We start from the raw sequence: 23,635 nt of genomic DNA on the forward strand, positions 1-23,635 counted from the left end.
TTAGGTGTATGGCGGAGCCACAAATGTGCGTCGTTAATTGTCTTTGCATTGCACGCTTTCCACACTTTCCATACTTATTTATGATGAATGTAAATGTAATTAACTCATATATCTAATCTACTGGTGACACCAGGCGGTGTATGTGCATTTACCATGAACTTGTGTTGAACCCGCCTTGATGTGTGAGCAAACTAAATAGTTATACGATTGTTTTCGGGGAATTTTACATTTGCACCAGACGAACAAGTTTATGGATTTGAACAGCAGTCGATGTTGAAGCTTTTTTTATCTGTTGTGTTTCTGTGGGAAGAACGATGACATCACCACACGCGCAGCGAGGCTGGTTGAAGTAATTTAATGTAATGTAATCCCGGTCAGGGTCGAGGACCTGTGTGACAGCTTTGGCATCCTGTGTGTGTGTGTGTGTGTGTGTGTGTGTGTGTGTGTGTGTGTCTGCTGAATCAGAGATGGAGAGGTAATTACAGTCATGACACTTGGGGTTGGATTATGGAGAATTACATGCATGCATACTTGCATAAACTACACACACACACCTACACACACACACACACACACACACACACAAACACACGCACACACACACACAGTTTTCCCCATGACACAACAGTATTAGCCCTGTATTCACTGTCATACAAAAGGGTCAGAGAGAGAGAGAGAGAGAGAGACAGACCAGAGAAATAAGGGATGACTATTTACAGACGGATGATGATGAATTATGTCCAAAACATCATAAAAGTAGAGCAGCTTTTATGTTTGACTGTTGCTCTCTTTCCCTTCGATCTCTCATCCTCTCTCGCCCTCTTTTTATACCCCTCTTTTCCAGGCAGTAGGCTGCCAACATGGCCATTCCCACGGGACATCCTCCTCCCTCTCCTTGGCCTCCTCTCTTCCTCTTCCTCTTCCTCCTCCTCCTCCTCCTCTCCTCCCCGCTCCCCCTGCAGGCCCGGCCGCTCCTCCTTCACCCATCCATCAACGTGGCTGTGGTCTTCAGTGGCTCTAGCTACCAGAATGAGGTCAGAGGTCGTCTCAGCGGGGAAAACTTTGTCGACCTGCCCATCGTGGTCAGCCCCGTGACCGTGCTGGTCAACGACACCAACCCCCGAGACCTGCTGACGCGCCTCTGCGATACCATGGCGATGGAGAAGCTCCACGGCGTGGTGTTCGAGGATGACGTGGGCTCCGGGGCCGACGCTCAGGTGAACGGGATTTTCTGCATTTTTGGGGTTTTCTGATAAAAAACATCCTCTCCAGAGTCACATCCGACTCACCTAAAGCTGTTCAAGACGACATTTTGATGTACAAAAAGTACCCGTCCTCACGGCTTAAATCCCAAAGAGGGTTGCAAAGTAGAACTAATTGAGATGCCAAGCTTTTACATCTTCGCTCAAATTAAATTATGGTGTTGGTTTAGTTTCGGTTTGTAAAGGGAGGACAAGTGACATGAATCGTCAGTGGTTTGCAGGTCCAGGGGGTTGGCGGTTCAATCCCCGCCCTAGTCGATGTGTCCTTGAGCAAGACACTTAACCCTGTAATGTAATGTAAAGGCAAAATGTAAATAGTCCTTTTAACACTGTTCTTAGTGTTTTACGTTCACCTGTAGATCAGTCAGCGTGAACTCATTGGCAGGAATGTGTATTGCAGGACACGTACAAACAAAACGGGGCCCACTCATTAAAAAACATCGCTAAAGCATTTAGGGACTTCTCCTCCATGTTGTCTTAAAAGTTCAGATTGAAAGTTTAAAATTAGAAATGATCATTTTGATCAAATTTGAGCCTCATTTTGGTTTGACATGGCAATAATAAAGTGTGAGAATTGAATCTGATTTTAAGGACCCTAACTGTACTGCCTGATCAAAAATGGTGCCGTAAAAAAAAAAAAAAAATGGACAATGTTCTTTGGGCACAACACTGCATCGGTCTGCTTTGTCTTCAGGTGGCAGAAGTGGCGCAGATCCTGGACTTCCTCTCCACTCAGACAGCGCTGCCAATCGTGGGCATCAGCGGCGGCTCTGCAGTCGTCATACCGTACAAGGTACAGTCAAAAAAAATAATAATGAGCCCCGTCTTTTGAGCCAGAGCTGGAGCAGTCTGTCATGGTGATGACACACACACACACACACACACACACACACACACACAAGCACAAAGTGGTGTCGGTGCAACATTTGACACAAACAGTACAATTTAGGACCCAAGAAAAAAAAAAACAGATTCTATTAACAAGGCGAACAACAAACTGTCATGTAAACACCGTCAGCAGCAGCAGCCTCCTGTTTTAGTCAGTTACTCTTCTACACCGGCGACATTCTGCTTAAAACAACTTAAGTAGGTCAGAGCGGTGAAACCTACTTTGGCAGGCAACTCGCTGCATGCACATATTTGGATGTGAGCGGATACAGATCCGTGAATTATCAGCGATGACTGCAGCCATCGACCCTCATCAGCTCCCCTGAGTTGTGGGAAGGAAAACTTTTTTGCGAGAGGGGAGACAAACGCTACCGGCGATCTACGCCTCAATAAATCACCCCGGCGCTCTCGAAGAAGCGGCAGGTATTTTTCCTTGCTATGATTTAACATGTATCTCGTTGATGAAGGGAGATGGAGAGCGGTGAGCTGTGTCGTTAGACGGTAGAAACGGAGATTGATGACACCAGACGGATTCATCTATACTTTCTCTCTACTTTTTTGAGTTGCAAAATGGCTTCATCCCTTCTTCCTCTCGCGCTCCATGCTTTCCGCCCGTCTCCCCCTTCCTTCCTTTAATTGCTTAACTACCATCATCAACACCTCGTATTTATAGAGCCAACTCTCACACGTAGGAAGACACATGCAAATGAACACCCTCACATATTAGAGCGCACGCACACACACACACACACACACACACACACAGGGAGGCATTCCTACACCTATCCACCGCAAGAAGCATCAAAAACGAATAGAAAGCCGTAGCCGCCTGGATCTCGCCCCCCCTGGCGACGTTTTGTAAACCTTATAGCGCGTCGTCTTTATCAGCTCCCTATTAATCGAAAGGTATCTGCAGATGTCACGTCATAGATGGGTATTAAACGGGAGGAGTTGTAGCTGCGGGAGGGTGATTTATTTGCTGTACTTTGGAGGCAGAGTGAGGGAGCGAGAGACAGAGAGAGGAGAAAGATGCTCCGATGAAGCTCGGCTGACAGCTGCCTGAAGGCAGTGTTTCACTGTCTCACTGATACGTCTCGCTTCCCTCTTTTCACGAGTGAAATAGTCATTCTTGTCACTTCTTTCTTTTCCTTTCCTCGTCTGTTTTTTCTTCTCCGTCTTCCAACTCTCCGTCCACTTCTCACCTTGTCTCATTTTCACCCTCCTTTCCACATTTCCCACAAGCCTCTCCAGTTTCGCCATCACCTTTACTCTTTGACACTTTTCTTTGGGCTCTGTTGTGCGCCGGCTGACTCCATTAAGATTGTGGCTGGAAGCAAGAGGCCTTGTTCTCCTTTCTGCCGTCTCCAAACTCCAGGACCCCCATTAAACTGTTAATTAGACCCTTCAGGAGGCTGAAGACCCCCCCACCCCCCACCCACACAGCTCTCATCATTCACCCCAAAAAAATCCAAACCATTCACTCGTCTTTTCCTTGTATTCCTCTGTTTAGCTGCCTTGCATAACCCCCCTGCTAACTGTCGCTGCTTCTTCACCTCACATTGACGCTTCACTTTAACCCGAGACGTGCTTTTGATCGGCAGTTCTTCCAACGTGTAAAGTGTCTCTGAACCTACAAAATATTTGGTGCAAAGTTTGTCAGTTATCAACAATCTCGGGTTTGTAATTTGCAGAGCCGATCGCGTCGGGTTATTTAACCTCTCCGCTTGACAGCGACAAAAGACAAATGCACAGATGGGACGCTATCTCTCATACAGAGCGACCGTTTGTCTGACAAGCCCAACGTGTTGAGTGACAGTTCTCTATATAGCACAAAGAGTAAAGCACTCTCCTCTGAGGCCTGCCTGTCGAAGGCCTCATTCAGCCCTCCTCCTCGCACCCCCCACCTCGCTCTCTTTCTCTCTCTTATGTACTCCTTTGTTGTCAGCAAGGAGGAGAAAAAAAAAGAAGCCCGTCAGAGGTGTCTGGCACAATGGGACAGGTGGATGGGATGGAGAAAGACATACGTGTGAGTGCATGATTCTCTTAGGGGATAAAAGAGCTCAATAGTACTTGATTATCAATAGCCTGATGACGATGAATATCTTTGATGGTGGGTTTAAAAAGAAGCAGCACCCTGCCCGAGCCGCCTATTTATGGTTCCTGTCTCAGTGATCTCTCTATGGCAAACAACAAGGAAGGAGGGAATTGAGACAAAGATGAAAAGATTGAAGGGAGGAGAGGAAGTGAGTCTTTTGTCAGACGGCGCACACGAACATCACGCCGAGGCAAAGAGGAGGAAATGAGAGTGCGAGTAACGGCTGAGTAACGGCATAAAGACGGTTCAATAGGGCCCGGAAAGAAAGTAACTGATGCATCTCTCTGAGGAGTTGGAAATCAGAGGTTTGGAGCGTGTTGTCTTTTGTGTTGTTCTGGTTTGCTCAAACATGACACGGCCAAAAAGAAACGTTGCACCAATATGTGATATTTGAACGTATATCACAAAACCATAGACATCTATCAGCCACCTCTCTTATGGTGGCAGGGATTTTCTTCTTATCGTCAGGCAGGTCTGAAGCACACTATTGTCTAAGCATATAATTGTGTGCTGTAGCATTAAAACGTCCCGGGATCGAGGGAATGCAAAAAGTGCATTAAAGTATATAAAAAGTGCATTAAAGTAATTAAAAAAGTGCATTGAAGTATATAGACAGTGTATGTGTATATTTTCTTAATGTGAGGAAAAGACTGAAATTACAATGAACTTATCGTCTTATACACACACCAACCTGCTGCTGTAAATGCAGAGCAACAAATATTTGTAAAAACACAGGATTTTCAACCAACGTCGTCATTTCAACACTGGACTATCAAAAAAAAAAAAAAAGTCTCATTACCAAGCTTCAAATAAGGCTGAGATTTTGGAGATAAAATATGTTCACAGGACTTATAAAAGAACATTGGGGCTACTGTAAAACCAGTGGAATTTGTTAAATAATGAGGTTGTAATAAATCATATTTTATGACCACTGTGAGACATTTTGAGAAGATTTACCTACAGATGGCAACTCGTATCCATTATCGTGAGGTGAATGTTTGATCACTCCGAAACCATTTTATTTTTTTGTGTTCATCACAGTTACAAACATCAAATATTGTGTGATGGTGGTTGTGGACGAGCATGCAAGTCTGGAATAAACAAAGCCGACAGCTTTGTGTGTTTGCCAGTAAACAGGAACACAATGTACCTTTTAAGTGTGCGCGAGATGACTTTTGAAGCAAAGAAAGTTGTTGGTACTGAGCATTTCAGTGTATAAAACCATGTATTACAATTTTATGCTGTCGGTAGAAGATTATATTTCAGGAGTTAGAATCTCGGTCCTGGCTGCGGTCTACGGTCGCACTCTGTAGTTTCTTATTTGGAGGGTGGGGGGTCTTTCTGTGGCCAGACTGACCCGCTTTCTCCTTCTTCTTTCAGGTCATGAGAAGCCCTGATTCGCTGCACAGTATTCCCACTGGAAATTGTTTTTTTTTAATCGCTGGGAATAAAAACACGTGGCCTAATAATTTCAATAAGGTGGTCAGTCGAACTGCTAATAATGTAGATAGTGTTTTTATTGTATATCCAGGGCGGAAGGCTTCCCTCCAGGGTCCAACATTAATCTGTTCTGCAAACATTTTGCAAAATAAATCTTGACTTTCCATTTTTTTTTACGTTATGTTCCAAGGCTTCGAGATACATGTATTAACGCAGGGTGTCTTTCCATTTCACTACGCTGTGTCAATCAGTGTTTTTAACGATCGAGCCACGGGGACTGAAGTCAGGATCAACTTTGACCTTTTCTTTCCGAGCCATTTCCAGCAACGTGCCCTGTGGATGTCGGTTTTTTTAGGGCGGTCGATCCGCTCCTGTGGTCCAGACTGAAATATCTCAACAACTATTTGACAGACTGCCATGACATCTTTTAGCGCAAGCTTTCACGGCTTTGGAGTTCCCCTAACTTTGTCATTAGTTTGTGAGGAACTGAGCTGGCCGAGCAGTCTCAGGTGGGTTTTTATTCCCCCAACAATGAAACAAACAATTTACTAAATATCTATCAGAGTTCCTCAACTAAACAGAACATAACTGAGGCTTTAATGACAAAAAACAAACTGAACTGACTGGGGCAAATAAAGAAACTATACACTACAACCTAAAAACAGTTAAATTAGTCTACCAGTATGAATATTTTATGAAGTAAAACACCCCCAAAAAAATGTACACAAACTCTGTTTGAGTTCTTCCTGTATGAGTTCTACGTGCTCTGTGCGGACCACATAAAGCAGTAACCAGCAGAAACACCCTCCACGCCGCTAACTCAAATACATTTGTACAAATTGGCTTTTAATGCAAAACCCCGCTGGAGATGGAAGCTTCCATTTGGACATTTCTAAGAAGGAAGAGTGACATCGATGTATCCGAGTCCACGCGACGCGATTGAGCATCTGTGTGTGCGACCCCACTTCCTGCTTGACCTCCCCCGATGGGGAGGAGGAGGAGGAGGAGGAGGAGGAGACGAGAGTGTGAGCAAGCACCATGTCCGCCATCTTGCTGTCACATTACCATACGCTCCTGCAGTAGGACTGCTAATTGCTTCTGTGTGTGACTGCCTCGCCGCCAAGGTGGCGAGAACAAGGCGGCTGGGAAGACAATGAGGGGGAGGGGGTGCGGCGTGTTATTTAGACGCGAAAAAAAAGAAGGTACTTTTGTTGTAATTCTTGCTCGAGAAGGCAAAAGGCGATGTCTTTCGTCACATTTGCTCTTTTGATTTTTCACAATTTAAGATGTTGCTAATTGGATGAAGAAACACTCATTGGCCCGAGGGAGGTCACTACATTATTTGCTTGTTTAATAGCTCAGACAAAACTAATTGGAATTGATTTACACCTCTTGAAATGATACACCTCAACACCTCTGGTCTAAAAGTGGTCGATCACAAAGACAGCGTGTTAAAAGCTACGCCAATGGTTTTAATGCGGTCCACTTCCTGCTTCCTAAATGGACGTGGTCATGGCCTGTCCACCACGTCCCTCCATTTGTTTTGTGGATGGATACAAAAAGAGTGGGTTGTATTTGTATTGACAGAGAAAGGTCTCAAACAAAGTACATTTTTGTGTTCGAAAATTTTTATTTCAATGTCAGAATAGTTGGAAGATATGTAGCTTGTGAAAAATAGGTCCAATATTTACTTTAGTGACTATATATGGAATATTATGGAGTGAAATAACCTGCTGAAACCCACGTGACACCAATACAGGGCCTCTTCCTTTCTGAACTGTCTCCGCTATCGTGAACCGGGGCTGCCAGAGCCGTTACTTTTATTTATTCAGTGGTTGTGGTTCTGCTATTTTTATAGCTATTCTGGTGCACCGCCCAGTCAGTGGTCTATTGGAGTTCGAGCCTCCGGAGGTGAGTCTGAAACAAGCTCAGACAGAGATAAAAACTGGTAAAAAAACTGAGCGACGATGTGATGTTCCTGCAGTTTCCTCGAGTTTCACCAGCTCTCCGGGGCTTTTTGAGCCTTTTTGAGCTTATGGGAGAGGAAAAGAACAACAGGAAGGAGATGTGACAGTTCGTCACCTCTTGAGACCAGAACAGATTGAGGAGATCGGAGACCTGGTCCCAAATCTCCCTCCCTCGCTCTCCTTGCTTTAGCCTCTCATGCATGACTTCTCTCTTCAAGCATGTGTGCCACTGTGATTTAAACTTCCAGGACTTCCAAGTCTCCACTTAGTGAATCATGTTGCTGAACAGTGTACAGCTGTAAAATATAAATAAATAAAAAGATTGCCCCCGATCTTCTCCTTCTTGCACCAGCTCCCGGTCCATTATCGAATCAAATTCTGAATATTACTCGTACTAAAGTCCTGCAATGGTGTTGCACCTGCTTACATCAGAGCTCCACTCGTGACTCGCAGTCAGCTGTACAGTCCTTTGGATCTTCATTACAGTCCCATCTCAAAAAAGGCAGGGACATCTTGTGTGGGTTTCAGTTTAATCTGGTAAAAGGGTTTTTGGTTTTGCCGTTCACCCCTGGATGTCTTTCTTTGTCTTAGCGTTGCTAGCGGACGTCTCATTGAAGGTTAAAGGTTACTGCCAACTTACAAAAAAAGATCTCTCTTCATCAGTTGATCATTTCTGCTCTTTGGGTCTTCATCCAGTCCCTCTCCAATCGTCCTCCCCATCTCATGCCTGTAACCTACTTTATTATAATGCTATTTGAAGGACATGGGTTCAGCGGGCTCTCATAACGTCCATCTTATCTGTCAACACATGTACGTAGTTATGCTAATGTAGCTAATAGACGCGGACACGTGCAACCATTGGACCACCCGTTCTTGACAGAAAAAAAAGCAGCAGGACGGAGACACTTTTACCAGAAAAAGGCAAAATATCAAAAAGCTCTGTCTTTAAACATGAGCGATAACAAAGGTGGAAACTATTATGAGTATTCATGGTGACCGTTTCTTATACCAGCATCTGCCTCATTGTTGCTATAGGTTGCAAGTGTGTTTTATCCATCACAACCATTTTTAATTGTTTAACCTTTCCAATGACGATTTTTAGGATCTTGTAGATATCTATGAAGAATGTTTCAACATTTCATAAAGCGGATTAATTCGCCATTATCCAAGCTCAGCTCATTTAACATTTAGTACATTCCTTTTTCCCCCATTTTTCACAAATTAATTGAATCCAGAAGGCCGTTCCACTGTGTCATGACTTCAATTTAGATTAAACTTTACCACTACAATAACTGTTATCATGATAATGTGTTTTTTTGTGTCCAATAAGCAAGTAAGTATCACTTATGCAGCAGTAACAATGTCAAAGTTGCTGCAAAAATGAGGAACAGCAGATGAGTTAATTTGACAAACCTTGTACATTTTACTCGGATGTTCGTTTGCCGACTTATTCAAGATATTTCCCCATGAAACCACATCGTAACTCATAATGCATTTGTTGTTTTTCATACAACTTTTGAATGAAATGCATGGGATAAAAGTCAGCATGGCAGCATAGGGAAGAATAAACTGTATTTCAGTGTCGAGAAACCGTTTTAAAGCCCCTGTTACCGCAAACATCCATTCTGAAGCCTCTTTGAGCAAAACCATTGACCTTTGACCTCATTGCAACTCTCTTTACAGGCTGAGGGATCCTCCTTCCTACAGATGGGAGCGTCACTAGAGCAGCAGATTATCAGCATGTTCAAGGTACAGAGAAGCTTTTTACTGTGACCTCATTTACACCTATTTTTTTGGGTTGTGATACCAAATGGTTATAAGTCTGACAAGTGGGACCTCTCAGGCTGATGAACACGATGTAGAGACAACAATCAGCGGGGAATCCCCGATCTGAAAGTTCTGGCCCGATTTCCACAAACTAATACAATCTGTAGTTATGAAAGATTGTACGAATAATTATCGTGAGATCAGAGAGCTTAATGTCACAATGTTTTTGTGAGTCGACGGGATTATTTTAGTTCAAAGAAGTTGACAAGAAATTGGTGATTAAATGGGTTTTTTTTGTTGTCAAATAAGGTTTTTTAAAAACGTTCTAGCTTGATTGATGCCACTTTCATGAAGAATACACATTGGAAACAGGAGACAGCAGTTGTTGTATATATCTATATCTATTTTTTAATATATATATTGTTGTTCCACATCTTTATTTCTATCCCTGTTTCAGCTAATGGAGGAGTATGACTGGGGCGAGTTCGCAGTGATAACCAGCTTGCTGCCGGGCTACGACACCTTTGTAGATATAATCGAGTCGTACACAGATACCTCCTATTTCCTGTGGAATCTACAGGATATCTTGACTCTGGAAATGTCCGTCGGGGCGAATGACGCGAGGACAAAGCGCATGCTGCAGCAGGTGAAACAAGGGTCAAGTCAGACATGTCAACCATATTTCCACATTTAAATGTGTAATATGTTAACCAGCACAACTAATGTCAATGTATGAACTTCCATGCAATCTGTATCTTTTAATTGTGTGTATTTTTTGCTTGAATCTCCGCTTAGCAAAAACTTTCTAAGCTGAAGTTTATCCAGAGGAACATCTGGTGCTACAGGCTCTTGATGACCTGCAGCAGTGCCGCATGTTCAGGCTGTGCTTCCTCTTTCATTTCCCGTCTGCAGGTGGATTCTCAGGTGCTGATGGCGTATTGCTCCTATGAGGAGGCGCAGTACTTGTTTCGACAGGGAGCTGAGGTGGGCCTGCTGGGGCCGGGCTACATCTGGATGCTCACCAGTCAGGCCGTCGGCAACCCCGACAGCCCTCCACCTGTCAGCTTCCCGATCGGTGTCATTGGTGTGATTACGGACCAGTGGAGTAAGAGCTTGAGGCAGCGAGTGAGGGAGGGCGTCGCCATTGTAGCTTTAGGGGCCGAGAGCTTCAAGAATCAGTACGGGTTTATTCCTGAGGGGCACGGCGACTGCAACAAGCTGGCTCAACACTCAGACAACAACACTCTGTTCAGGTGAGTCACACTATTGGCAGTAATCACAATTAATCCCCCCCCCTAGAGCGTCGACAACGTCCACTGCTGTGTTGTGTGATTGGATGAATACAACCGACAAGCTGACGCCCCGTCGAGACACTAATGGGCTCTGCGTCATAAAAAAACAAACTCAAAGTGGCGACGTATGCGAGCAATCGGCTCAAAGTCGTCAAACAATGCACAAAACTCACCGAGCTGTCTGGTTGTTCTATTACCCCCCCTCCCCCACCACTGTGGGCGCAGGGTAGTAGGCCCCTATTGGCCGGTTAAGAGCCGTGCATTATAAAACAGGCGTGTTTTTTGAGAAAAAACGTGAATCACCGCAAACCACGGGAGGTCCTCGAGCATGCAGCGGTAACTGGGAAACCCCCCCTCCAAAAAAATATGATGCAGTTTGCTGCAGCATAATGCGGGATTTAGGTGTGCAATGAGACACATTCCTATTAAGAGTGCATAAACAGAAGAGCGCAACTTTTTCAGGCGCACGGCACGAAGTTAAAGTATTTTCTTCTTTTTTTTTCACGTGTTCTGAAATGCAAATTGACCTGGATTCATTATTCATCGCACCAGTCTGTCAAGGATGTACACCTTAAACAGGCAGCGAAATCACTCAGTGGGAACACTGCCTGTCTCATCCCCTAATGAGCCACTTCCAGTCTCCCTCGTTGCGTGAAGCCCCACAGCGGAAGCTTTAGGTTCAATTAGGAAGGTTGTTCATCGCGTGTGTTTATCTGTGTTAAAGCATATGCAGATTTGCGAGGTATGCGGGAATCGACGTCGTTGATTGCCTTAAAAGCTACGTACGTCTGAGTCTGCTTCCTGTCTCTGTGGGTTCCAGGCACATGTTGAACGTGACGTGGGAGAGGAAAGATCTGTCCTTCAACAACCGAGGCTTCCTCTCCAATCCTTCCATGGTCATCGTCGCTCTGGACCGAGACCGACTCTGGGACAAGGTACAATAAGAGTGTTTGTCCTGTTATAATAATGCATTTACAGAGGGCTCAAATGCATTATGGACTTAGGCTTTAGGGCTTTAGGGGAACCGGCTTAAGAGAAACCTCAGTAGTGACTGTAAACACCTATTGGCCATGTCGTGTCTGGTTGTTATGTATTTTTGTACGGAGGCCAAATATTGATGAGAAGATGTCATATTGACCTCCTGAGCAAAACGCTGACCTCCATATGCGCTCAATGGTTTTTTTTCGGAATATTTGTTTACATTTTTGTATTTTGGCACCATTAAATGTTTGCCGAAGTATTCGCAGTGTTTATAATCAACCCTTTTTTTTCCCGAGCTCTTATTGGTCAACAATATTTAAGCATGCTAGATATCTGGAATATCTGCAACAATATCTGCAACACGATTATGCCTGTTGGGGTGGAGATCTCACGATGTATTTTAGAAAAAAAGCAGAATAGAAAAGGCTAGTGGAGGGGAAAGTGGGTGTATTAAAAACTCAATTCTCGAACAATTGATCTCGAACGTCACCAATAAATTATATATCTGAAGGTCGGAGTGTTGGCGGAAATTCAAATCAACGCTTTGCGTCCGCGTGTTTCCTGTTGAAGCCATTTCCTTCTCTGACTCCTGATTCATTGACACACACACACACGCGCACACACACACACACACACACACACAGACTCACACACACACTTTTCAAAGCCTGAGGGTGTATCGAAAAAAACGTGCGACTAAACAGAGAGACCTGAACGTAATCTCGCAGCTACAGTTGAACTCATTTATTTCTGGCCTTGAAAGACCAACCTACTTTATCAATGTCACCTCCTGGCTGGTGTGTGTGTATGTACGCATGTACGCGCGTGTGTGTGTGTGTGTGTGTGTGTGTGTGTGTTTATGAATATAGACATGTAATGGTGCTGAAGTGGAGGTTTTGGTTTGTGTGTGTGTGTGTGTGTGTCTAGATCTCAACACTCCATCCATTCATTGTGTCCTCCTCGTGTTCAGGTGAAGCTGCAGGTGTGTGGTGAAAAACACCATCGACACTTTAAAAAACAAGCGTCTAAAATCGGTGGATCCTTCTCACATCTCCCCTTATGCGTTCTTCCACTCCTCCTCGCGTCGCCCGACAGGTTTTTAGTGAACTTGCTATGTTCAAGTCCTCCATTGTGACACAGTTTAACACACCGTCGTCGTTCCTCAGCATTTTTTTTTTCCGAAGGGTGCTACTGGGTGACACTTTGGGCAGGAAAGACCCACGTTGTTTCTTTTCTTGTTTCTCTCACCTTTACTCGTTCCACTTGGAGAATTAACACAGTGAATAAAAAGATGTGAACAAACCTTTAACCTCCATGAAAGGTTTGTTTTGTGAGAATGTGAGGGTCCTGGGAAGCTGGATGTTTGAATATGCAACAGTTTGAGAACAACTTGTGGATCAAAATGTGGAGATATGAGGGCCACTTCCTGTGTGAGCAGCACAAATAAAAGAGGAGACCTTTTGACATCATACATGCAACATCAATACAGTTTCGATGTCTATATGTATAAAACACGCCACAGACATGAAACAAGTTTATATTTATTTTTAACTCAGCACTTTGTTTCTGTGGATAAACACAAGGCTTTCGTTCTGAAATGGCAAATGCAGTTACTCGCACATAAATAGACTGCACCTGCTATTAATAGTGGATTATTATTATTTATGAATGAGCACGCGCTTCTTAACCATTTTCTGAATTCAAAATAAATTACATTTCTAATGAAATGAAACCTCCCGGCCATCGTGAAACGAGTCAAACCGCCGAGGAGATCAGAGCGAGATATCATCCACAATTGGAAACGTAACCCTTCTAAACAAATCACGTCATGCTCAGTGCAACATTTTGTTGTTTTTAATAGCAAAAGTTGCTGCGATGTGGTCTGAAGAGGTGGGGTTTTTTTTAGCTCGCAGAGGGACTCTGCTGTCCTGATTTAAGTGGGGGAGCTCATTCTGTCACAGAAGAGCCTTCAGTAATGACTCCCTGCGTCGCCCCGGAGGCCAGCGATGGAGTTTAGAGCCGGATGCGAGCGGCCACGGGGAAACGAGAGAGGAGGGGAGGGTCATTCTGGATTAGCTGCACAGGTCTGATGAGAAGAAAGAGCCTCGTCACACTCTGAAATTCTCCAATTCTTAATTAGGAGCCGGTCCCCACACCTTGCACAGCGGGCGATCTGAATAACCCTCCAATGAACTCAAAAAGAATTGGGACATTTCGTCTTAAATTAATTGGGGGGGAAAGTATCACGAAGAATAAGGGACTGATATCCTCGCTCTCATAAAACATTGCGTCAAAATGTTTAACACACAAACGGTGAACACAATTTCGCAAAAAAAAAATGAATTCATCCTCATCAATAAAGTCAATGTCTGTAATATAAGTGCTTTTCCTGAGCCTCCAGCACAGATTTGTGGTTCACACTTTTCCGGCTACGTTCAAACTGCAGGCCAAAGTGGCCCAAATCCAACAACTTTGTGCAAATGTGACTCATAAGAAAGAGAGAGAGAGAATTAATCTCATGGAATCGTATATATATAAATATATATTCTCTATATCTGATTTGGGCCATTTTTCATATGTCGTCCTAAAGCAGATACAGAAATAAAAGTCATCTAATAATGCACTTTCTTTGATTTCAAGCACGAAGTATTAGTTCATTAATTCCAAGAGCCCCACAGTGTGCTTTAAACCCAATATGGAATAATCAATAACCGCTTTGGCAGCTCCCCAACAGAGTGTGCATGACAGAGCTTCTTGCTTAAGATCCTCCATGACGGGCCGAAACATCCCATTGAAGACAGATTGAAACGACTGATCTTTTCTCTGCGTTTCCGTCACTCACGGATGGCGCAGAGAGAACAAAATCGCCGTCTTGTGTACACCTTCACGCACGGTTGTGTACACCTTCATCCACGTGTGACGAAGGAGGAACGTTAGTGTGAGCGAGCAGAACGAATCAAGGAGCCGGTATGAAAAAAAACGGTTTCATTAAAGCTGAGAGGGAGCGAGTTTTCACGAGCAGTAAGTCAACGCTGGAGCGGCTCATTAGATGGGCCTGATGTGACAAACAGTGCTGACTCTCACGGAGAGAGAGAGAGAGGGTTTCACTGAGTTCAGTGCCGACATCGACGGGATTATTCATTGTGCGTTGTGACATCATACAGCGATTCTGGTACAAACATTGCTCCTTCTGATATTGAAAAACTTTTTCGTGACCACAATTTTACGGCATGTTTTTCCCTTTATTAAAGGAGACATCTCATGCTTATTTTCAGGTTCATACTCTTTTTTTTATTTTTTTTTATTTGTAATTTTGGGGGGTTTCTAATAGGCCATGTTTGCATAATTTCTCTCATACTTTCTGTGAGAATATGCATGCTCTGATTGGCTCCCCAAAAAATGTATGTTGCCCCCCCCCCCCCCCATACTCAGATGGGGAGGGGGCAGTATATGCTAATGAGCAACATGTGACATAGTAAGGGGAGCCAAATCTGATTGGCTTATCTGGGCAGCCCACCAAAAACTGGGAATGGTGGCACTCTAGATATCCAAATGTATACTATTTATTTATAGTTATTCATGACATTTATAAAGTTCTACAAAAGCCAATATTTTGAACAAACAAAAGACAGAAACACAGATAATAATAAATGGCACTAATTGCTTGAACAGATCCCATTTCAATTAGTTTTTTTCAGGTAAACACCCCCCCAGTTAATTATTAAATAATAAGTCAACAAAATGAACACAGATTGAAAGTGACACATTCTGGGATGTATTATTAATGTCATGCAGTCAGTTTGCTCTTTGTTTTATCGTCTGGCTTTTTTTTTTTTGTCTTCAAAATGTCTTGACTCAAACACTTTTAAGTCTCCTCATTCATGCATTAATGAACTCTACTCCTCTTTCATCTTTTAATCCTCTTCCTCCAGGTCAGCACATGCAAATTTCCTATTTTAAAATAGTAAAAAGATAGTAATAAGAAAATCGTTCGTCCTGTGAAGGAAAAGGAAAGACGAGACAGGTGTGCAGAGAAGCTCGAAGACGACATTCAGACACGGTGACGCTCAAGTTTTTCTGCCTCTCGCTTTCACCCTCCTCAGGTGGGTACGTACGCTCGAGGGATCCTTCAGGTCCGCTACCCGGTCTGGCCTCGATACGGCAGCTTCCTGGAGCAGGTGTCCGATGACCGCCACCTGACCGTGGCCACGCTGGAGGAGCATCCCTTCGTCATGGTGGAGAACGTGGACCCGGGCACCGGCACATGCGTCCGCAACACGGTGCCCTGCCGGCGCCAGTCCAATCGCACAGAGAGGTGCACGCGGCGACGCAAACACACACACACACACACACACACACACACACACACACACACACACACACACACACACAGCTGGTCACATCTGCACAAAATGATCGACACATGACACACACACACACAATGGGACTGTTTGGGCTATCGACAACTGTCAAGGACTCAAATATGGCGTTGAATGTTGGTCAAGTTCATCATTTTGGTTACTTATTGGCAGATTTCAACTCCATGGCTCTACTTGAGCCTTGGTTGCAATCTATGGAGGATTTTGGGATGGCGCTTTGAAAATTGTTGTAGCAGAAGCATTGCGCTGGTATGTTAGTTGTTAGGATGCCCGGTGCGTTGAGACAACATTCACATGTTGGCTTCTTTAGTTCAGAAAAAAAACACATTGCATTACATATCTCTCCAGGTTGAGAGTATTCAAAAGTTTCAAATGAAACCCAGACATCTGCCCCCTCCCTCTCTGATCCTCTGCCCCAGTTTTGCTGTGACTAGACACTGCAAACCTCCACACTTCATTAAACGCAGAGTAATTGTGTGTGCCGAGTGTCTGCGGACTTTAAAAAACACACCTCCGGTGTCGAGCGTCGTGTAGAAACCAGCCATTTACCAGCTATTACCTCTGACTTCCTGCTGGCGCTCGTCAGGAATACATAATGTCTTCATTATGTTCAAACGCACATAATAGAAGCACAAGTCTGGCATGAATGTAATTGCACTCTGTCAAACAAACCCTTTCGGCTTCATTGTTTTGCGCGGGAGCGCAGGAACAAAACACAAAACATATTCTTCAACCTAACGGGGAATCGTGATTCTCTTTTCAAATCTGTGACGGCCTTTCTGGAATCCTGTCCGAAACGAATATAGCGTATGTCTTTTGAGACGAATAATGTGAGCTCGTCGTTCTAATTCAAGCTCGTATTGCGCCTTTGTGTGCTGAAATTACGTTTGAGAGAGAGTGCGATGCATAAAACCTGAGGTGGCCAACGTGTTCCTGATCATAGACATATTATTGTAGATCTGCCACGATAGTGTTCACTGATAATTTACGACAATAATAATTTGGGATGTATCTATTGAGACCAGATCCCGGTTTCTAAAAAGCTTTCATTTTTTTTCCCCCCTCGACAGTAACTTTACCGGATTCCCAGAAACAACAGTTTGAATTATGTGCCAGAGAAAAAAAAAGATAATTCAATTATCGCAATGAATCTCGCACAGCAGAAGAGTGGCGCTCACATTCATGCATGATAAATAGATCCTTGGAAGGAGCAGAGGACGCACACATTGTTCTGCATACCAAAAAGATCACACAAGAACAGATTAAACTCGTCCTGCAACTTTAATGCCGCATCCAGCACATCTCACTGCACTGATTTAGTCATTTATTTAAAGGTTCACCTCAACCTTTACCGGCTCCTCTCTGCGCTCTTTTTTGCTATTTCTAACGTGGTCCTTCGCTGAAGGACTCTGTATTTATTCTGCTTTGTTGCTCACCCGAGAGCAGAACCGTGACAAAAAGGTACAGCCGGCTCAATTTGCCACGTTATATTGAAAAAAAAATCTAATATTTTAGAAGACAACATTTGGCCGCTGCCTCAAATTTTCAAATAATGACAGCGGCACATGCTAAATTCATGCATGCATCTTAAGTTCCTTTAATCATGATGCTTTATTGTGTATATAGTGTATTAAATGCTCTTGACTTTAGGGGTTTGCTTGTTTTCCTCACCTCCGTTTCTCCATTTCCCGTGCACGGATTTGCTGAAAAGCCAATCGGAGTTATTTACTTCCCCGCCAAAATTGTAAGAAGAAGAAGAAGACGGGCAGACTTAGTGCCGCCGAAAAAAACTAGGGCGACAGACGGTCGGCCTGGCGTGTGCCTTTACCCAGCAAGCCTCACATGTAGCCTCCCACAACAACCAGCGTTGAATCATTAGAGATTTAATGTCTTAACATGCACAGATTGATCACCTTGAAATCACCCAAACAACGGAAAACAAACAATTCATCCTGTAAATGTCATGTTCATGTTCGCCTCAGTGATTCCACATGTATCTGTGTGTATGTGTGTGTGCGTGTCAGTATGCGTTATGCAGATTGCAAAGCTGACTATGGGCTGGCGCATTAATTATAGCCAGAGATGTGTAGCGGCTGTTGTTGGGTGCAATGGCACATTGATTGCCAGTAAAGAAGATTTATCTGTCCAACACGGGTCATCTGTCATATCATGGGACAATGTTATCCCGTCCTACCCTCTTTCTGTTTCTCTTTCACCCTTTTCTCTCAGGCTGGCGTGTCCCATTTGGACAATGACCAACAGACAGGGCGAGAGGAAGAGGGAGAGAGCGGCTGCTGCTATATCAATCAGTTAATCTCGCTGTGTGGTCTGAGCAGCTTCCCCGCGGAGCAGATGTTTAGCGTGATTAGGACTTTTTTTTGTCTTGCTCATTAAAAAAAAAATCCCTTTTTTTTTGGACAGATGATGGCCAGAAAGCTGAGCCTACCTCTCTGTGCCGATAAGGAGCAGGAACGCCACTCAGAAGACCTACTTTAAAGACCCTCAGTTAGTGGCGTAGTGTGTTGTGTAGTGGCTAGGGTTGTGGTTAGGGTCTGGGTACTAAAACACGTAACAGGCTTAAATCAACTGTGAGGGTGGATAATGGAAAGTGAAACCACAATTCTCCACTTTGAACTCCACAATAACTTCCTGTCCTGGGACTCTTTTTAACGGGCCCCTCAGGTCTCATTATCGTAAATCATTCGTATCTTTTTCAACGTTATCTTTGTGGCGACAGGAATTCGGCGTGACAGTCGACCGTTTCCCTCATCAATCGTACATGATCACAGTTTCAATTATCCTCCTCCTCCTCCTCCTGCTCTTCCTACTCCTCCATCTGTCCTCTTTTGCTCTCGCCCTCCTTTTTTTCTCTGCAAACCGAAGCTGCCGCCGCCGCCGCCCTGTTAGGCCCGCGTACTGGTTGTTCGCCGGTGTGTTTCCTGTCTGCCGTTCACCGGAGTCCCCCTCCCCCTCCCTCTGGTTGAACTCCCTCACGGCGCTTCTTCGCTCGACACTGCGCTAGTTTTGCGAAGTACACACAACGCACAACACAACTGATGCTAATCCTCCGAGGACACTGAGCTACATGCGTGCTTGCATGTGTGCATGTGTGTGTGTGTGTGTGTGTGTGTTTGTGTGACGGAGTAAAACGGCCCATTTTAGGCTTGTGTGTGTGTGTGTATTGTTAGTGGAGTGTGTATAATGACGACAGGTGGCCAGCTCCTGCTGCAATTAATTAACGCGGCGTTTATCAGAGCTATTGACTCCTGTGAAAGAAGCGAGCCTTTCAAAAACACTTAAAATGCGTCTGAAATGAACTCTTACGCCGTTGAATATAATCAACCTGAATGTTAATTGCTCGCTTGACTCAATTTCACTCAATGTCTGCCTCATTTATTCACTCACATGCTCTTATGCCGACTCATTGGCATGCTGAGGTTATCTCAATTGCACACACACACACAGATTGTAAGCCTCCACACTGGCAGCTCTTTTTCAGGAAGTTTAACTTTATCCTTTCTAATCTGTCTGTGCTTTTAACTTTATCCACTGTTGCTATCACTGTGTCTTTAATAATGTTTATCATGTTATTTTTTTTCACCATTTCCTGTACTTCTGTTCTTTTCTTCCACACCTCATTAAGTAGCGAGGCCACAGAGTGGAAGTGAGTATCTCTCACACGCTACACACCTTAATGACCTTTGATTAGAGGCCATCACAGTCACTTAACCATCCACTGTGGGCTCTGTCCCACTGTGTCTGTGTGTGTGTGTGTGTCTGTGTTTTGGCGTCTCCTCCGTCTCCATCGACAACTTGTTAAAAAGAATTGATTTTGGCTAATGAACCGGCCATCTCCTGCCCTTCACATCACTGTTGTACATAATGGTCGCTGTCAGAATGAGAGCCAACGACTATTTAGCACCCACTCTCTGAAACAACAGCTTTAGTCTGAGCTAAAGATTTTTCCCGACGTTTTTTACCATCACAGAAAACCTGTTTGTGTGACTCTGCTTTTTCTCACCCCCTTACGACAGCACGATGGGCCACCTGGAGTCCTACACCAAACTGTGCTGCAAAGGCTTCTGCATAGACATCCTGAAGAAACTGTCCCGCACCATCAAGTTCTCCTATGACCTCTACCTGGTCACCAACGGGAAACACGGCAAGCTGGTCCGCGGGACTTGGAACGGCATGATTGGGGAGGTGAGTTATTTAAAGAAGGATAAGTCCCTGAAAGCAGCAGCTGGTGCAGCTGGATTGGTTGCCTGGTGGCCATCCACAGACAATTATTAAAGCAAGGTGTTTTTTTAAAAATGTTTATCCACATGAACGTAGCTGCGGGCTATGATGTGCCCTAATTACATTAGAGGTAAGTATTATGTAAAGCGTTTCGCCAAGAAACATCAGTACATGCTGACCCATAGTTTTAAGAACACTGCTGGTAAATACTTTTTATTTATCCGTTCAGGTGTTTAAGTAAAATAATCCCATAAAATAAATATATATATATATGTTTAAAGAATAAATAATACCTTTTTAAAAGATACCTGCATTATGTAGCAAAAATTACTCGACAAAAGACATAACTTAAAAAAATTATTGTAACTGTAAAGACAACGCTGACATATTATCACAAATATGTGAGCAAATGGTTTGCAGACACAGACATGAAACAACGTTATTCTTCTTTTGTAGTTGGCTAAAATGCGCTGTGTTATGAAGATTAAAGAAGACTTTTTTTTTTCCAGTTTGGGTTCCTGAAGACTCGAAGTTTTGATGATACAAGGTTTCAATCCAATAACAGTCATATTTCCTCAGCCCGTCTCATGTTTTAATTGGAAAACAGGAAGTTATTTGTACCGCGTGGTATGCATTGTAGTTCAGTTTTGAGGATGGCAGTAATGAAGCACAGTGACACTAGCATTGCATGGCCTAGAGATTTTCTTTGATGGGTTTTTATTTAGGTCAGTGGCGTGAGGCCATGCGCACACACACACACACACACACACACACACACATGGAGCGAACGCGTACTTTTCTCCCACACACACCAACCACATCAAACACGGCCGAATCTGAAAGTGAAACGCCCCGAACAGGTGTTCCTCCGGAGAGCCTTCTTGCTTGTGTTTCTGTGCCTGCAGGCGCTTCGCTGTGGGTGTGTGTGTGTGTGTGTGCGTGTGTGTGTGTGTGTGTGTGTGCTACATTGACAAAAACATATTTCTCTCTGCAGAATTCTCTGCTTTTCAGAAAAGCAAGCTTGGGAGTGAGCACTCCCGAGATCGGCATGCTCTCACTCTCTGGTTGCTCGGATGTGAAGACAGATATTTTTCACATCTCCGCAGCGGCCGTCGTTAGAGCCGTGCACTAGCTGCCATGTATTCGTAGCCATGTAGAGCACAGAGTGTTTCCTGCATTGTGTTGGGAAAAGGATTGCTCATGAAATTCAGAATTTGGAAGTTGTGATAAAATATACTCATTTGGTCCTTTTTTCCCCCCCTAGAAATACACAGTCACAAAATAGTTCATAAATCCAGGAAAATCATGTTTCTACACCACTGACCGCCGTCGAGGATTCTCTCCAGTACTTTTTTCTTTTTCTCTCTCTCTCAGGTCGTGTACAGACGAGCCGACATGGCCATCGGCTCTCTCACTATCAACGAGGAGCGTTCGGAAATCATCGACTTCTCCGTGCCGTTCGTTGAGACGGGCATCAGCGTCATGGTTGCCCGAAGCAACGGGACCGTTTCCCCGTCCGCCTTTCTCGGTGAGGAGTAAAAACAGAATCCTTCTGGGTCCATTCGTCACTTCAAACCGGTCGTTAACATTCGTTGTCCCGGAGTTCGATGGACAATGTGGCCGCCATCTTCTTTTCTCCCTCTCTCCCGAGATGGCCCATTTTTTAACGAGTTCTGTCTCTGCGGACAGAACTCCTGCTGAAAACCTGCTGATAACTGAAGCCTACAACTAAAATCGCCTTACGTAGCGCACACACACACACACCTAAATCCCTTTTTCCAAACAAAATTCTGTACAAAGTCCTGCACAGTGTATTTTCTGTTTTCTCATTTTCTCATCTTGCTATCCCCCTGCCACACATGGTGACCCCCATCACAGGCGGAGGTTTAGAAGAAGGAAGTAGAGAAAAGAGACTTACTTTAATCCTTCATGTTTGTTCCTTCTCTCCTCCTCCTTCTTCTCCTCCTCCTCCTCTAGAGCCCTACAGCCCAGCAGTTTGGGTTATGATGTTTGTGATGTGCCTGACCGTGGTGGCGATTACGGTTTTTGTCTTCGAATACCTCAGTCCAGTCGGCTACAACCGCAGTCTGGTCAGCGCCAAAAGTAAGTTTTAAACCTCACTTTTACTGTCAGAATGTGTTTCTCCTGAGTACAGTATAGGGGATAGAGGAGTGCATGATTACTACACAGGTAACCAAACGAGTAAAGTCCATATCGATCCCACGGTTTCCCCAAGTATATCATATTTTTTCTTATTTTATTTGCCGTTTACAAAGCCTGCGTGCTGCACGTCCTGCAACGTTAAGAGTTCCCGAACAGGATTTTCTTGGCGAGAGGGCTAATCAATCCCACGACGCAGCGCTGACAGGGCGTGCCTCGTCCCCCGGGTCCGAAAGGTCATTTTCCCTGCTTTCAATTAGCATTCGCCGCCGCCGTGCTAATCGAAGTGTGATTGATGAAGGCGGGCGCCCTCCGTCGCCGCACAGGACCAACGGTGGCAGAGAGCGATGGAAACGGGGGGCTTAAGGCTGCGAAATTGTCCCGTTGTTTGGAAGTTTGCAGAAGGGCTCGAGATGGCTCATGAGTACTTGCATGATGAACTGTAGACGTGTTTTTTTTTTTGGGGGGGGGGGGGGGGGGGGGGTTTGCATGATGCGAGAACATGGAGAAACAAATATGACTTAAAGTAAAAAAAATCAACAGATTGTCAACTTAGACTTAAAAGTTTGTTCCACCAAATTAAAATCGACATATTTTCTGATTAACTTGAAGATAGCTTTTCTATGGAAAAAATAGTCAAAATGTAAAGCTAATAATTTAACATATATTTACATTTGATTGACAAAGACCACTAGTAGCTGGGATGTAAGTAATATAGTAATAATATTATTATACCGTTTCAGAGCCGATGGTTCAACAGAACATCTCATTCAGTCAGATTTTGACTTCTGGTTTCATACAGACAGTCGACGCGGGTTTCCAACCAACCCTTAACCATAGCTTTGTTAAATAAGAACACACTTTTTATTCCTACAATTTGTACTAGTTTTGAAAGTATTCACTGGACGTCACCCACTGGTTTGTGGACGGCCATTTTGAAGCCTTGAGTTCTGACATTTGTGCAGTCTATCTTGGTTTTTGACACACACAACTTTAAGACCTGGAGGTTGTAAAAGGCACTGACAATGTGGGTAAAGAATGACAAATGAAAACTGAATGAAATTTTTTTTTTTTTTTTTAAAGGAAATTTCTGAATCCACCTGCTTTGTATTCGTGTTGGACGTTTAAAATCGTAGCGATCCCAAAACCGGGGCGAATAAAACTA

At 44.1% G+C, this 23,635-nt stretch overlaps 1 protein-coding gene across 1 annotated transcript in view; it reads left to right on the forward strand.

Annotated features, from left to right (window-relative positions):
• Nucleotides 1–860: 860 nt before the first annotated feature.
• The window catches only part of LOC117748665 (glutamate receptor ionotropic, NMDA 2C-like), a 31,350-nt gene continuing 8,575 nt past the window's right edge, over nucleotides 861–23,635 (forward strand). Inside the window, exons 1-10 of the mRNA XM_034558638.1 lie at nucleotides 861–1,217; nucleotides 1,957–2,055; nucleotides 9,336–9,401; nucleotides 9,877–10,065; nucleotides 10,332–10,672; nucleotides 11,532–11,646; nucleotides 15,796–16,007; nucleotides 20,106–20,274; nucleotides 21,685–21,838; nucleotides 22,288–22,413. Of these exons, the coding sequence (XP_034414529.1) occupies nucleotides 861–1,217; nucleotides 1,957–2,055; nucleotides 9,336–9,401; nucleotides 9,877–10,065; nucleotides 10,332–10,672; nucleotides 11,532–11,646; nucleotides 15,796–16,007; nucleotides 20,106–20,274; nucleotides 21,685–21,838; nucleotides 22,288–22,413 (1,828 nt within the window). The remainder of the gene's footprint in view (nucleotides 1,218–1,956; nucleotides 2,056–9,335; nucleotides 9,402–9,876; nucleotides 10,066–10,331; nucleotides 10,673–11,531; nucleotides 11,647–15,795; nucleotides 16,008–20,105; nucleotides 20,275–21,684; nucleotides 21,839–22,287; nucleotides 22,414–23,635) is intronic.

Source organism: Cyclopterus lumpus, chromosome 19 (assembly GCF_009769545.1).
Source record: "Cyclopterus lumpus isolate fCycLum1 chromosome 19, fCycLum1.pri, whole genome shotgun sequence".
Lineage (NCBI taxonomy): Eukaryota > Metazoa > Chordata > Actinopteri > Perciformes > Cyclopteridae > Cyclopterus > Cyclopterus lumpus.